The 16,592-nt window shown below is 37.3% G+C and overlaps 1 protein-coding gene across 2 annotated transcripts; it reads right to left on the minus strand.

Moving 5' to 3' along the window:
* Positions 1 to 2,303: 2,303 nt before the first annotated feature.
* spopla (speckle type BTB/POZ protein like a) lies at positions 2,304 to 16,317 on the minus strand. 2 transcript variants are annotated; one of them, XM_042494991.2, is made up of 12 exons: positions 16,112 to 16,317; positions 14,777 to 14,859; positions 11,776 to 11,893; positions 11,022 to 11,143; positions 10,485 to 10,636; positions 10,224 to 10,351; positions 8,420 to 8,597; positions 7,261 to 7,316; positions 6,980 to 7,102; positions 4,460 to 4,602; positions 4,303 to 4,356; positions 2,304 to 3,804 (listed from the first exon to the last, which is right to left on the minus strand). In XM_042494991.2, exons 3-12 carry the CDS (start codon positions 11,851 to 11,853, stop codon positions 3,660 to 3,662), a joined length of 1,179 nt encoding a protein of 392 aa, XP_042350925.1. In that variant the 5' UTR covers positions 11,854 to 11,893; positions 14,777 to 14,859; positions 16,112 to 16,317; the 3' UTR covers positions 2,304 to 3,659. The 2 variants fall into 2 exon arrangements, with proteins under 2 accessions (XP_042350925.1, XP_087939190.1); XM_088083064.1 differs by lacking the exon at positions 16,112 to 16,317 and adding an exon at positions 15,568 to 15,587.
* Positions 16,318 to 16,592: the final 275 nt, after the last annotated feature.

Below are 16,592 nucleotides of genomic sequence, written 5' to 3' on the forward strand. Positions count from 1 at the left end.
GGACAGGGGTCTTTTCATCGCTTCCATTACTCTTATCTGATCAGGGTGAGGCACCCACTCCTATAGGCGTCAAGTCACACCAGGCTTTTCCTGCGACATGCATCCAAATCCTTGGAAAACTGAGAGGAATGTTAACGTAAATATCACTTCTCGTAATTTCCAGTTGTAATGTTAACCACTCAAATCATAAATTATTTATATCATGAAGTGATCTGACAATGACCCACAATACTTAAAAAATATTTGTGTATTTTCATCATTTAATAAGAAAAATTTGCATTTATCTCTTTCCGAAATTTCTATTTCAATTTTTTTTTTTTTTTATCAATGTCAGGAAGTATCAGGAGTGATCAACAAGGGTCGGAGCCAGACATTGTAGATATTTGGGCTCAGCCCAAAACGGGGGGTGTTCCCATTTACAGCAGCTATATTTCAAATAATAGAATACTGAAAAATCGTAACATAATTTTAGCATGAAATTCAGAAGCAAAGAACTGCCAGGCCAGAGGAGAAAAAAAGAGAAGTATCAGGTAACAACATGAAGATTGTTGTCATAATAAGATGTTTTACATGTTTAGACATATTATTTTTATGTTTTTCACATGAAACATTTCATGGTATAATCTGATCTTGTATCACGTAATAATGTGAAACCTTTTATGTTAAAACAAAGTTTTTTGTTATAATATGAAATAGTCTGAAATCATTCTGCACAACATACATTTAGTTTCTTATTGTTCTCCAGGTGTCTAACAGATGCTGATGATGACTAATTTTTAAGAATTAGGGCAGGAATTTGGTATGAACAGCACTTCTTGAAACCAATTTTTGTTGTACGAATAGGCAACAGAATAAGCATTTAGCTGACAAATCTGTTACATTAAAATCCATGCCCCAATAATCTGATCTAATGCCATGTAAATTTGGTCTTCAATACTCTGGACTAAATATTGGGCCAACAGTAGAACATACACTCATTTATATTAGACTTCTGTAGGGAATAGCATAGATTTGGGGCTTTTGAGAAAGCCCCCCCATCCAAATCAGCCCCTGGTATTCACACAGATAATTCTAAATCAAAAGGCAGTGCAGCAGGGTAACAATTTACATAATAGTCAGTGGAATATGTCAGGTTTTGCTACATTTTTAAAAACTTCCTGGATTTTGACAGTCAACAATCACAAAGGAAAATTAATTGGAAAAGCAAAAATGCTCATATTATCCTCATTCCCGCTACCAGACCAGAGTGTAACACAGTAACAAGACATGTTGCTTTTTAAGATGTTAATGAACTCTTTCTGCACAAGCTCACAGCCCATGAATGCTTCCTCCAGCTACAGATCACATATATACACGTACTATACAGCTGGATTTGACAGGTTCCTGACCCGTCACTGGGTTCGTCAAAATACACTTCGGGAAACAAAGGAAACCTACGTACTTAAGCGGATGAGTCTGAGGAAAGCACAGTCGTTAGACTTAATCACAAAATGCCTCCTGGGGATGAACCGAGCACCATAGATTAATCATAGTATTTCTTTTGTCTCAGTTTTTCACTACTTTGTGGCGGAGTCTGTTATGTAAGTCAGGACACTCTACTGCAGCCTCACTTTATTTGCACTCATACAACAAGGGTATTTTCACATAAAAATTGAGCAATTTCAGTACAAGCATCTAAAGTTCTGGTCCGGTGTCACTGTCCACTGCCTCTTTAACAATCTCATTTCCCACGATCCAAATGACAGAACACATTTTCAATTGTGACGACGCCACTGCAGGCATCTTCCCTTTCAAGCGTAACAGTTAGCGGAGGAAAGCGAAAGAGGAAGATAAAAGGTTGGAGAGGCGTCCTAAAGCATAGATGGTATCAGGTCTTTTTCTAGGATCTGTGCTGAGAGGGGCGGACGAGGATCAGCAAGCTGCTGATGAAGACGTCTCTGTTCCAGCAGGAAAGAGCGGCCTTGTGTTCACTTTAATTAGAGCTTGCGCTGAGCGCTCGCACATAAAAAAGAGGGGAAAAAAATGTCTTTCATGTGCTGTAAAAGGTTCAACATTAAACATGTTACTATGCTAATCCAGTTTAAGCATATTTTCTTTTGATTATCACGGTGTTGTTTTGTAATCTTACATTTAAAAGAAAACCAGAGAAGAGATGGAGAAAAAAAGCATCACCTCAGCCTGACACACACATCCATTAACGTGACCATTAAAAAAGGAACCGTATGGATAAAGATCAGCCTTTTTTTAAAACTGAAATCTTGTCACAATGATTTCAAAACAACAAAAAAACCTGGGCGTCTTCAGACTGCTGGAAAATGGTTTAATGGGTTAATGCAGGCATTCTTGCAGACAACAACTTCATCTTTTTTGCTTCCAAACAAGTTTCAACATCTCAACATGACTTGATGAGCAATATCATGTAAAAACGATGCTACTCTTTTAATTTACAAAATCCTCTGAAGTGTCGGTCACACCACACTACATACGAGACGGACTGAATAAACATGACAACCCCCCCATTCAAACACAGAATAACATTGCCAGTAGAAGTGATGCTCAGCATCCTACAAATATCCAAGCATGTTAGAGGAAATTTTTTTTGCACATACTCAATTAATTTAATTCTGCACAAAGATGTCAGATAATTGCAGAAAATAAATTGTTAAAAACAAAATTGGTACTTGGACACTTTCTTTGACAATAACATGACCATGCATTAGTCTCTCCACTTTTAGTTAACCACAATATATTGAGAATATATAATATTTGCAAGTTGGCAATACTAAAGGACAGAAATTCTCAAAATTTTATCTATAACGGTTCACAGACGTATGATCTGGAATATGTCATTCAAATGGGAGACTGAGTAAATACTTCCAATGTTTTAATATATTAGGGCCAAAGTATCGACACTTTTCCGTCTTACATGTATTATAAGGATTGACACTGGGTTCTCTTAATGGCAGATTACAATTTTTCCCCACAAATATGCAATAGAACATACTTTCTTGTACACCGGTCTTCTGAAGATGGTTCAACTGTCATTTACATAGAAATGGTGCCATCAATATGGGGCATACACATCTTTTAAAAAGTGTAAAGAACTGACCTTGCACTGAAAGTGTTCATGCTTTTTAATGTCTAGTCACAAAACGGGCTAAACATTACAAATATATAATATTTCCCATTTAGTTAAACCTTTGTTACGTTCCTATAGAACTCCATATCAAAATGACTATTCATGGGAACTAGTGCAACCTGGAGGAGGCCTGGTCTTTGTGACAAGGCAGGCACAGAGTAAAATAGACAAAGTACTCTGGAGCAGCTCCAGAGCAATGGCAGATATATTAAGGCCATTTTTAAAATTACAGGAAAAAAACAGTAGCAGACAGCTTGACTTGCTACCCAGGCTGAACGGAATTCAGTTGGGGCAGCAAAGCAAGCAGGCAACACCAATTTTTACCAATTTTTTCCCCCAAATCCACTGATGTCAGTCGTCCACGTGCCAGCCTCCCCAATTCCCTGGCCAGAAAGCTCCACTCTTCTTTATTCAAGTGTGTTCAGTTTTGGTGGAAATAAAGAGTGGTACCCTCGCTAGTCCGTCCTTTGTAAACCCATGCTTCACACCTCCAGTAAAGTCCTGGGGCACAGTCAGGCAGTCAGGACTGTTTTAGACGCTTTCTGGGAAGACCAAAGGGTGGGCACTGTGCTGAAGCCAGGGCGCGGAAGGCCTCGGCTACCAAGTGAGGATGGGATTGGATCATTGACTTCCAGCCTGCAGTCTCCATTATGTCTGTAGCATGACTGTAAGCACAGGCAAAATGAAGTTAACACTCAGACATGAGAATGCACATTAAAAATCAATAAACATAAATGAGATCGTAATGACAAAGCAAATAAGGGGCGCTTGATTTGTGAGTTGCATGGTGAGCTTGAAAAGGGCCATTAGCGCTTTCGGTGCATAGGTTGAAATTAATTTAGGATTAGAGTGTCTTCACATGTTGAACACAATAAAACAACATTTCAAGGTGTCTTATGACAACACACTACATCATCTGAAAGAAAACCTTCCCACAGCCACCACCTTCCTTCTTTTTAAAATTCTACAAATATCCCATTGCCACGGTTTATCCAGGTATGAGTCTATTAATAACTTGGATACAAAGATACGAAGCTTCAAACTGAAAAGGCAAATAGCACTGTCTGCCTGGGCTAAAACAATGAATTCTAATGCATCTGGTTGGGTGAAGAGATAAGAGTGTGTTATTAATCTTGTGTCACATATATCAGCTAATTACATACTTGCTATTCCAGTTCTTTCCATCTTTACAGCCCAGCTGTCTCAGGACACTGCACCTATGGCAAGGAGATAAAAAGGTAAGCATTCAGGGCTGGTAAACAGAAATGGCAGCAGGAATTTATCACTGGAGTTTTTTTTTTTTTTTTCCACGATACTTGCCTGTTGATAAAATCTATGGCTTGTGCTTTGAGCTGCTCGGCACTGTGCAAGTCTGCTAGGATGAGGGTGTCGGCCACATTCTCCACTGAAAGGCTGTTGCACAAGGCCTCTTCACACATGACCTTTAAACGCTCCAGAGCGTACTGGAGAGGGGGTGGGGGGTGGGACACACACACACACACACACACACAAAAAGCAGTGGTTACACCCTGGATGCAAAGTGGATCCCTATGATTCCAGGTTGTGTCTCCAATGCTATGAATACCTATAAAAGCTACCCCTGCAATCAGTTACTGCAATTTTTGAAGATTACAGCTCTACAGGGAATGGGGAAAAATGACCAGGACCCAAAATGTCCAACCAGCTTGTTCCCGCAATATATACAGCATTGTTAAAAAACAGGAATTACCCAAATTCACCATGTGATTTATTACTTTGGAGACGATTTAGGAGAGGATGCATGGCTGTTGCTCAATATTCCGGTTCGCTATTTTTAAATCTCATCAAATTCATAATCAGTACTTTATTTATGATACAGTTAGTTAAGCCTAAAAGAGGGGAACTCATCTGTGAACTGTTGAAAGAACAAGTCACTGTCCAATACGGATTTGGGAGATCACAGAACGCTTCATATTTTAGTTTCCCAATATGTACTGTACTGCATCGATTAGAAATGCAACCTCACATGAGCTAAAAATGGTGCTTCAAAATATGTACATCCAATGGCAACATAATACATTAAGACACAGACAGAGCCGCAAACGAAATCTCCCTCTTGGAATTCTCCATTTTGCCCATATGTGTTGTTCTGTACTATCCTTTATCATGAAGCTATCACTAAATGCTGCTAAGACTGTAATCTTATTTCAGTAACATGATAATGTTTGTAAACAAAGATAATAGAAAAAATGTCATTACTGATGCACGCCAACAGAGAATAGAAATCATGTCCTCAGTCATCTCAGTTAACTTGAATCAGCACTTATCTGACAGCCTCCACAGACGCTGAATTACAAGCTTCACAAGCATACAGTAATATGTGTGTATGTGAGTTACTGTGATGTATTGAATTCAACATTTTTCACACCCTGTACGAGCATGTTCTAATGATCGAAGAGAATGGGGGAACTGAAACAGACTATATTTTTTTTATAGTTTATCAATACTGAAATGATGTCACATAAGACACTACACAGCTGCGTAGTTAAGCGACAAATCACATTAGCCGTATTGACTTAGGCTACGTTCACATCACATTCAAAACACATATCTTATTTCGGAGTAGTGTGGACACAGAAACGCCATTTTTTTTCCTGCCAATCAGACCTCGGCCACTTTCATATTTGGACCTAAACCCCACACATACCTGATCACCTGCAATGCAATCGCGGTGAGAACCATCATTTTGGTATTCTTGTGCGTTGTCACAAACTTGTATGGTTTTTCCATGCCATACTTCACTGTGCAGGAGTAGATCACTCACTATACAGTGTGGGAAGGGCCCATTTAAACCACACAAGGTTGTTGTGGCCATATCCCTGCTGGGAACTGCCCAGTACTCAGAAAAATGTCCCACTGGACCAAGATCCCATTTGTGCGACAACCCGTTATTCTGAAAACAAACACCCATTGTTCCAAAAAGGCCATTTCTCCAGTGGCACTCTCTCAAACAGAAGCACATGGCTAATTATTATGCAGAATGACATCATCGGACTCTGACATTCAGCCTGCAAATCATTTGGGAGATGAACGCTTGTACCACTATGTCATTCTTTCTTCCCCAAATGCCTGTCTCACTAAATGTGCAGTTTATTTTTCTTTTCTGTTTCAACACGCATGCAAGTGACACATGGTTGCATGTGAGGGGGTTCCAGGGCAGAGATCCGTTCACACTGATGCCAGATATTGGTCAATTCGAACATGAATGTGAACAGTTTAGGCAGATAGATCAGATTTGGAGGAAAAACAAAACTGAATTCTCCAAAAGCTCCAAAGTGTCTCAAGTCTTGACCTCAGGTGTACCATTAGAGAAAGAGTGTAGTACATCCATGACCACATCGCATCTAAATTACTGTTTCAGCATTACTGTTTCTGTGTTGAAGTGACCTGATGACGCGAGTCTCACAACTGTCAAAATACATACATAAATGACGTAAAATGAAAGTGTACTTCTTGAAAAAAAAAACCCTCAAATTCTCATCAGTTATTTTGGTAGAGTTGATAGGTCAAAGTGTTAAATATCATTTTTAAAAACAGATAGCTTTTTTTGTGAAAAGCAGAGTTGTACACAAGATAATTTTGTGTAGGGGCAGCTGGCTAGAGCTCAACAAAGGATCATCAGGTAACATTTTTGCATGGCATTTAACTTAAGAAACTGTAGCAATGAATACAATTGAATGAAAATGACTTGACAAACAAAGCAGAAATAAATTATGCTTTTCTCTTGCAATAAAATAGTAGTGGGAGGTGGATGTTTTCAAAAAAAATATTCACAAAAGTTTCAATTACTTGAGCACTTACTTTATCTGCAGCTGCCAGCAAATTGTCTGCCATCTTCTCCAGGTTCGGGGCTTTTCCTGTATAGATGAAGCCCATCATTTCCTTAAAGACATCTGGGTCTACGTCGCTGATGTCAACGCGGTTCTGTAAAGGAAGAGGAGAGGTTTGCAACTGAGAAATGTTCCATGAAAGAAAACTTGGGAGTTAGGATGAGAAATCATTTTAAACATGACAAAAGAAGTTCTGAATTAACTTCTGATGAAAGAATAACATGATCCATGACAAGAGGCACTTATTCTTACCTTTTTACTTTCCTCCATTTCGTGTTCAAACATAGCATTAAAGACCGGTGACCTTGCTGTCGAAGAAATAAATTGAACACTTAAAAAACATAATGAACAGTAACATCGTATTAAGAGGGCTTATTACAGCTTAAGGCAAATTAAATGTAATACTTGTTAAGACTTTCACAATGCCAATCGTGATGAAATTTAAGACCAATTTTACAAAAACCAAAACTGAAAATAAATTAACAAACAAACATGAACCATCAACTGAAAGTTTTTAAACAGAGTCAAAGATGCTTCTGCTTCATCATTTGTTGTAACATAAATATTACATTTCTGCTTCAGTGAAAAAGTTAAATCTAGTTACAATTGGGAATTAGACCTAGCATTTATTGATGATTTCTATTACCAACTTTGTGTGTCTCACTCTATATGTGGGATTATTTCATTGCTTTAATACTCCTCATGAAGAGTTTAAGAGGGATTCAGAAAATGATTTTAAAAAATAGTTCTGCTAGTTATTTTGAATTTTTACGATGCAACGTCAGAGAAAAAGCAATTCATAAAATCCTACAAAATCCTAGATGAATGAACTCAATGCCATGTTAGATTTTTTTTAAGGATCTGCGGGAACCCTGTATTCAGCATGCTTCCACACCAAATAAACAGTAAATGTTCATAAACATCGACTCGTGTGACAGATAAAGGAGCTTTGATTAAAAAGCAAGGGACACAGATGTCTTGCACTTAAAAAACAATAACAACAAAAATGGATTAAGCACCAAGCTGAGTAGTACGAAACTACTGCAGTCTTAAAATCTTGCAAAATCTTTATAGCTGCCACTTTGTCAGCATTTTCACCTGACCGCAGCAGTTGCCACCATGTCTAATGGAGACAAGCTGGAGAGGAGAGCCAGCCTCTCAATCTCTTGGATCCTACAGTCGTCTGGGTCAAGCTGGGCCAAGCAGGGGTGTTGGGGATTAGCGCCCACTGCAGAACTAGGCTGCTACAAATCAAGCCAGGAATACAGACCCTCTGTAGCCTTTCAAGGTTCTTATAGCTCTGCACGAGAGGCCATTAGGAAGAGGCATAGACATGTCTTGCTAGGGCCGTTTCGGGGGCTTCTCTCCTGGTTGTTGCTCGCCAAAGTGGTGGGGCCGGGGATGGTCTTACCTGCAAGGATGGATTTGTGGGCTTTGAACTCCTGCCCTCCCACATAGAGGCTGCAGTCTGTGAAGCGTGAACACTCCCACAGGTTCCCCAGGTCATCAGACAGCTGACACTCTGGTACCTTCAGCATGTTCATGTTGGACTGGCCCGAAATGTTAACCGAGTCCTGGACAACGCTTACCTGTACATGAGAAACATCAAAGAGAAAACACCACACTGAAGTAGTCTCATCAAGGCTAAACATCCTAACAAATCCAGCAGCAAATATGTTTCACTGCACTGGAGAACAGTTTAATTTGTTTTTAATTTGCTCCTTTTAAAGCATATTTCCAAGACCTACAATGGGAGGGATTCTGGCTTGCAAAAACACAACCACTTGAAACGAAAATTAATTAACTTTGCTGAAACACCTAATTGATGAGGAAAGGCATTTTGTCTTTAATTTGAATGCAATTTGTTTATCAAAGTGGCAATTTCCCTGAAATTGTTGAATCTCTGTAACTGCTGTCTGGCACACTGTCTGGTCCAGGCAGTATTTGGCCAAATGCATTTACATCAAAATCCACTGACACTTCATTTAACTTGTCCCTTGAAAGAACATTTTAGGAGACGTTTATTCTTCTTGACACACTGAATTCAATTATTTCGGAAAACAAGCTCCATTGTAAATGATTTAAGATGGAGGAAGCATTGCACTTCCTAAGAGCTTAATGTCATTTGTAGCAAATGCCAACAGTATGTTTTTAGTTAAATGGCACGGCAGCTTACCCTCAATGTAAACCGGTCTTAACAAGAACTAAGAGACTCTAACCTAGATTCACTTAAGGTTACACTAGAGGAAATAAATGCTTCAGTCCAACAGTGACGTGCTTTGGATGCTTTCATCAAAGATCAATGCTAAGATAAATCAGTAAACACAATAGCAGCTCAGCAACATGATAATAGTATGCAATGTAGAGGACAACAAAATAGTCTAATTTGCAATGGAAAAAAAACCACCCAAATTTAATTTTGATTATTTCCAGTCAATGGAACTGGAACTGTCCACAATTTCCATATAAATACTCATAAACAAACCTATATCATTGAAATACAGCTAGTTTTCAAATAATTTATCAAACAATACTTTCTAATACACTTAACAACATCTAACTAGGGCTACAACAATTATTTTCACTTTCTCTTAATCTGTCAATTATTTTCTCGATTAATCAGTCAGTAGTTTGGTCTATAAAATGTCAGGAAATGGTGAAAAATGTTGATATTCATTTTACTGTCATAGAGGAGCAAAGAAACGAGAACATATTCACATTTACAAAGCTGAAATCAGAGAATTTTGACTTTTTAAAAAAAGTACTCAAACTGCTGAACATTATAGTATTGTGATTAATTAAATAATTAACAAGTAACTGATTAACCGTTGCAGCTCTACATTTAACAAGCATATGTACCAGATGGTATGTTTTATTCACTAAACCAAAAAATGAGACAGAGTTGAGAGACTGCCATGTGGTAGATGAGGAGTATGAAAGCCCAATCGATAATCTTCCGAAATGAGCCACCATGTAAATTAAAAACCAAAAAAAAAAAAAAGTAAAAAAAAACCCCAAAAAACATTCACCCATTAAAATAACCCATTTATTTTGTATAGCTGCATATGATTTTACACAATTAACACAAGTGTAAGCGTGAAATGTTTGGCTCTGTCCTATCACTTGCAATTTTGGTCAAATTGCAGAATACATGAACAAAAACAGCACTACTTCAAAGAATTAAAGGAAAGATGAAGACAAATTATAACAATTACCTCACAGAACAGGGTGAGCTTGTCATCTGGCAAGAGTCCATTGGCTTCATCAAGGAGGAAATCTCTCCTTATAAATTTTTTGAAGCCCCAGTCTTTGCCTTGGACAAATCTATATGCTCTTTGGCTTTCTGTAAGAAGAAGAAAATATTGATATTGCTTTTGCTTTATAAGTTAGAGAAATTAATAAAAGTGGATGTATTAAAGGAACATCCAATATAAATTGTAATGAGATGTGATGATGTTCTGATTGCTTGTACTCACCCATCGCTTTTGTCTCCTCTCTTTTAGCATTCAACAAAGAAAACTTGAACTTTGCTCTGACTTCACTTTTTGGACAACTAACAAGAAGTAAATACAATGACAGGTAATCTTTGCTTTCATCATCAAGTCCCTTTGGATTGACTCGCAGACACCTGGCAAGAAAACAGATAACACAACACATCAGTAACATGACAAACTAGAGGGAAGACAGTTATAACTGCTTTTATCACTTTTGTCAAAACACAAGACTGTGACGAGCCTTCGGGGGTGATTCTCTCTTGCTTTGAAACTGTTAATTATCACTTGTGTGCAGAGTTCCCACAGTAAAACAAAACATGCAGTGACTTTCATGCTTGTGTTGATATACAAGGACATGAAACTGGAGGAGATAAAATTGGACAGATAGATAAATGCAAAAAGTTAATGATATTAAAGTGACTTTCCAAAACTCTATCCAAAACCATTAAGGATTCTCACATCCTACAAAAACCCTGTACATAAACTAATTACAGCGAGAGGTTTAGCTTGATTACGAACCATTTCATCTTGTCATTAGGGCCAGAGGAGAAGGTTGAACTCTTCAACACCTCCCCCATTTCTTCTCTGCAAAAACTAAAGTTGTTTATGGTCCACATGTATGAAAACTTCACAACTTTGACCTTGGAAGAAGAGGAAGAAACATGCAGAACCATCAGACAACAAGTCTTTGAGTGTGTGTTTTAATACAGTAAAAATAATTTAGGAATTCAATGGCTTGATATTATAGTTCATCTCAAATCAAACTGTTTTCAGGTAAAATGTTCAAGTTGTTGCTATACAACAATCAGATTTTTGGGGGCTATGCACCGTGGATGAATCCTAAAAATACAGTATAGGACATTTTGACTCGACACAGTAGAAAAATCACATTTGTAAATAATAAATTAAATGATGGCTGAACTCTGTTTAGCTGCTTTAGTGACAAAGCTCTGGTATTGTGTATGCTGGAACTGAGCCATTGTTATTATTAACACCAGTCCTATTCCTAATATGACAAGTAAAAACTGCCTACTGCAAAAAAACCCAATTAATTAATTAACAAAAATAAAAGAAGTCCTGTTGATAAAAAGGGACAAAATAACAAGCTGAGAATTAAATACTTGTCCTCAGTGTTTGGTAGTTTTTAATGAAGATTTCCCAGCAATGAGATATGAATTGAAATCATTGATAAAGATGTTTAAAACAGGATTGATTCTATCACCTTTCATATATCATATACATGATTCAATATGTTGATTTTTAATGCCCATACTTGTGTGTAACACCAGCTCTCTGCCACAGGTCCACTTGACATCTCCCCAGGAGGAGGAGGGGTGGGAACCCGTGACATCACTGGCTTCGGGGTACCACTCACTTTCGTCCTTAAAGCACTAACCATTACAAGAAAACAATAACATTACTTTTGCACAAATTAAGAACATCAATTACGCACATGAAATGTATTCCCCTATTGGAGCTGCCTTGTCAGAATAAGCATGTAAAAAAAAAAGAAAAGAAAAGAAAAACAATAAAAAATAATAAAGATAGCAAAATTATTTACTTGGTTTAAATCTGCTTGTTTTCTAATTTCAACAAAATGTGATGGAAATAGCCTGCATTCTCACAGTATCCTGGAGTCTTGTTATTCAAAACACCTGACACTAAATGTTGGAAATAAGTTTAACTATGGGGTGGGAGGAAACAAAGTAAATTCCTTCTGCTGGAGGTTTAAGTATGCGCAATTATTAGTTTTATAAACATATAAATGCTATTTAGTAAATTGTATGTTGGTGATTATGTGTAACAGGCTGACGACAAGGATGGGCAGTTGGGGTTGTTTAAAAGCAGACAAGAAACAAATATCCAATAGCTGAAGGCTACTTTCATGCCCTACAAGGCTAAAAGATGTACATTGAAGGACAGGTCTGCTTTACAACAATAGTGAGGGGCCCATATAAACATTGAAACTGGTCTTGCTTGCTGTAAGCATTCCTCTAGTTCGTAATAGTCATCAAACATTCCCCTCCTAACACACTTTCAGTGCAAGTGATCAAGGACAAAATCTGTCCTGTGCAAAAATTTATTCAAAATGTATCTGAAGCTGATGTAAGGCCTTAACATTTTGAGTTAAACAAATCAAGTGGTTTTCTTTTAAAGTTACCTTTTTAGTATAAATTGCCCTCTTTGAGCGTAAACTGTGAGCATTTGTTGAGCTGCAGTTAGAGTTGCAACGGTATGAGACTTTCACAGTATGATAACGTCTCAGAAAGTACCACAGTATTACAGGATTATCATTAAGTTACAATAGACCTCAAACGACTGAAAACAGAGGGGCTTTTTTTTTTTTAGTTAAACCAATGTTTTGTTACTGTAATTGAAACTTAAAACCATTTATTTTAATCAAAGTATGTGTAAAATGTCTCCCTTTAGAAAATAACGAAACAAATGGTCAGATTCTCCATTCAGCTGCATTTTTGCAATACCATCTATAAGCAAATTTAGAAAGAATGAAGACCATCATTTTTCATACCACAGTATACCTTGAAACTGGTGTACCACTGCAACCTTAGCTGCAGTGGAAGGATTGTAACAAAAATAGTGAATTTGCACTAAGAAGACTTTAACTTTGGAGCATCCACATGTGACTTGTGTCTCTCAAAATGCTCCTCATATCAGCTTGATATAAACATTGGAATCTTTTTTCACACAGAACCAGGACTGTACATTCAGTAACCCTTATACTGAAATCACAAGTACGAAAAAGGAGGGAAGGTATGAAAAGGAAGTAAAGACATAAAGAGCAACCATATTCAAGTCTCACTGCTAGTGGAGATAAATCAAGAGTCTTATTTATGTTTAATTAAAAAAAACAACCCTGTTAATATTAGACTAGTATTATTTGCAACAATCTCATTTGTAGCATACATAAACAGAGGATGATACTATCTACTTAACAGTGTGTACCCACTGTGCATATAAAATAGGCAAAAGGTACTTTAAAATATGAAGCGTAACACTATCAAGGTGACAAACTGCACCTAAAATCAACCTGGCACAAATTTGGACTGCTAACGAACCCAGTAGTGTTGCTAAATCCACATATACTTGAACTTAAAGTGTGATATTCAAATGACGATGCTCCACTTTGACTTTCCACTTGTGGGATCAAGTGCAAAGATTTTCTTACAACTTGGGTATAGCGTCAGACTGATTCGTTTTTTAACACACAGTTTAGCAGCCTGTGCAGATAGTGGTGATTAAAGCAAATGCAACATGTTGTTTTGGTCATATAACTGCCATTTTTCAAGTGGAACCCTGCCAATATCAGTTCACTAAAGCAGCATAACTGTCAAGCCAACAGCAAACCAAAGCCAACACAGAAACTACCATGTTCACACAGGCACATGTTTGCTACAGCAGATTCTCATTTGCAAGTCTCTCATGTTCCCTCCTAACTTCACACTTATGGAGTGTCAGCACATTTCATTTTAACTTTCTCACAAAGTGAAATTCATATCAAAGCCTCTAAACCCCTGTCATCCCTCTGATCAAGCCATCCCAGAGTAAGGTATTTTCATTTATTCCTAAAAAAGTATAAACTTGGTCCAGAATGTTGAACATTTTTTGGACAACTGGCAAATTAGGATAGAGGGAACCTACCCATTTAAGAGACTTCTGAAATATACTTTATATAATATTGTACACGTAGCTTGATCCTAAAAGTGTCTCCATGGCAAAGGGATATGTAAGAAGAGATGACGCTGTGCAGCTCTCCACCATCTCCCGTCAAAGTTATTTTTCTTTCTGTGCAAGTGTCCCACCACAACATTAACAATAGAAACCACAAAATCCCTGCTTCTCATAGCAACACCGAACTCACATGTATGATACAACTGTTTTTTTTTGTGTGTGTGTGTGTACTGACAGGTCCACTTTCCAGATTTCTCCTTTATTTACATTAAAATGTCTCTTCTACTACTCTTTATGATCACTTAAGAATCTGTTTTAAGGTTATAAATGTTTGAATTGTAAGACTGTATACTTATGACAATGCAAGCAGGGACTATATATGGACTTTTTAAATCTTTGCTTTTAAATCACATTAAGTGTTGTTAATGTAATGGAGGAAAAGACCTCAAGCTAGTGACCATGGTGAATAAAAAGACTGAATGACAAGTTTGACAACTTTTTGGCAGTACACTGCAGCAACTGAACTACCTAGCTATAATGACAAATCATGCAGCATTAGCACAAATAATAAACCTTCTCATTACCTCTTGAATGGTTGAAATGTACAAAGACGCTGTTTTTCTAAGTTACCACAGGATCCTTCATGGCCCCATCTCCATGTTCCACTCTAGGAAGAAAAAACATACATGAGGCATAGAAAATGGACCTGATCAAGCTATCTGAAAGTAATTAAAGTTAGCCATCAATGTTACTGATACATCTGGCAATAATGCCACTGTTCTAACAACAAACCAGAGCTGTCAGATCTACCAAAGGGCATAAATAATACAAGTGACAATAAAGTGACACAGCTGTGAAATTAGTGCTCAAACACAGACAAAATGCCACGTTATTAAAAGACGGAGGGCATCAGTTAATGTTAAGATAGCAGATTGATAGCCCGCAATGGTAATGTAGGCCTTAGGCATGTTAAATTTTAGCTGATTATTTCATGCTTTACATTAGCTATAGCCTAGCATGTATCTGACTGTTCGGCCTATACATTAGTCTGTTAAATTAGCTAAGTCAAGATTCACCAGCAACTTTGTTTGGCTAACACATTAGCTATAGTCGTGCAACCTCGCCTTTAACACAACAGAAATTGTGCTATGTGAACGGGCATCTAGTTTGTTTGCATAAGTTTAAAGTTAAATTGGCGTCACAGCTTACTTTAGCCTAGCTTTATCTTATTCGAGATGTGAGCGAATGTGACTAACTTACCCTTAATACAATACATCGAAATCACTAGAAAGCAACAGCTCAATATTAGCGTAACATCAGCTAAAGTGTCAACACGAATTTCCAAACCATCACCAATGTCGCTTCATGATTTTACCTCACCAGTCCTGTCCTCCTTTACAATGTTAGCTTCCTTAGCTTCATCCAAGCACTATAATTTTATAAGAGAACAATTAAGCTCCGAAAATCTGCCATTTCTGTGTGCAATACGCATTTAGCTAACCCAGGCTAACATTAATGTTCTCACTAGCAAGATTAATATTAACTTCACTTTAGCCTTAGACCGCAAATGCAGCTAACACTGATCAGCTACCTTGGCACAAAACATTTTAACGAAATATCTGTTCATATATCACCAGGCTGAATTACATTAGTTATGTTACTCACTGTTGCAACATAAACTAGCTAAGGATACCTCTCGTATATTGGTAATATGTTTAGACCTCGCATTAGCCGGTGTAAAACAAAGGGCCTTCGCTGATCCCTGTGACAGGATGCTAACTAACCGTGCTAACGTAAACCCTCACGCTTCGGTACAATCTGCTGGTGGGAAAACAACGGCGGCTAACTAGCAGCTAGCCAAAGCTAATATCTGCACTGACTGCTCACAAAAAGTTTAAAAAGACATGGTGACGGCATACCTTTCAATTTCATACTTCCATATATATCGAATAACGCATGTAGCTTTGTGTCACAGTCGCTCCTTTCACCCTCCGTTACTTTAAACTCTTTTGCACTCAATCTCTTCACAGGTTTCTTTGTCTAATTTATATCTGTGCTAGCTTACATCTGTCTAGCTGACTGGTAGCCTCACAAGCTAGAAAATACTTCTATTGCGCATGTGCGAAATTTGGATAACATCCTGCTTCATGTCATTTTATCCACTGAACCAGACAGCAACAACTACAACATTTATAATAATAAAAAGAATAGGAATGTAATAATTGTATAGTATAATAATAATAATAATAATAATAATAACAATAATAATAATAATAATAATAATGATAATAATGATAATAATGATAATAATAATAATAATAATAATAATAATAATAATAATAGTATGTAATTATGTTTTTATGTTAAAAAAGATAATAATTAAATTAAATGGTGCATTGC

Source organism: Plectropomus leopardus, chromosome 10 (assembly GCF_026936395.1).
Source record: "Plectropomus leopardus strain MGB_pleo_1.0 chromosome 10, ASM2693639v1, whole genome shotgun sequence".
NCBI classification, from domain to species: domain Eukaryota; kingdom Metazoa; phylum Chordata; class Actinopteri; order Perciformes; family Serranidae; genus Plectropomus; species Plectropomus leopardus.

Coding starts and splice junctions, on each gene's coding strand:
- spopla (XM_042494991.2), bottom strand. CDS start 11,853: ATGTCACGGGTTCCCACCCCTCCTCCTCCTGGGGAGATGTCAAGTGGA. Junction 11,144..11,775: donor AGAGCTGGTGTTACACACAA/GTATGGGCATTA, acceptor TCTTCTTCCAAG/GTCAAAGTTGTGAAGTTTTC. Junction 7,103..7,260: donor AAATGGAGGAAAGTAAAAAG/GTAAGAATAAGT, acceptor CTTCCTTTACAG/AACCGCGTTGACATCAGCGA.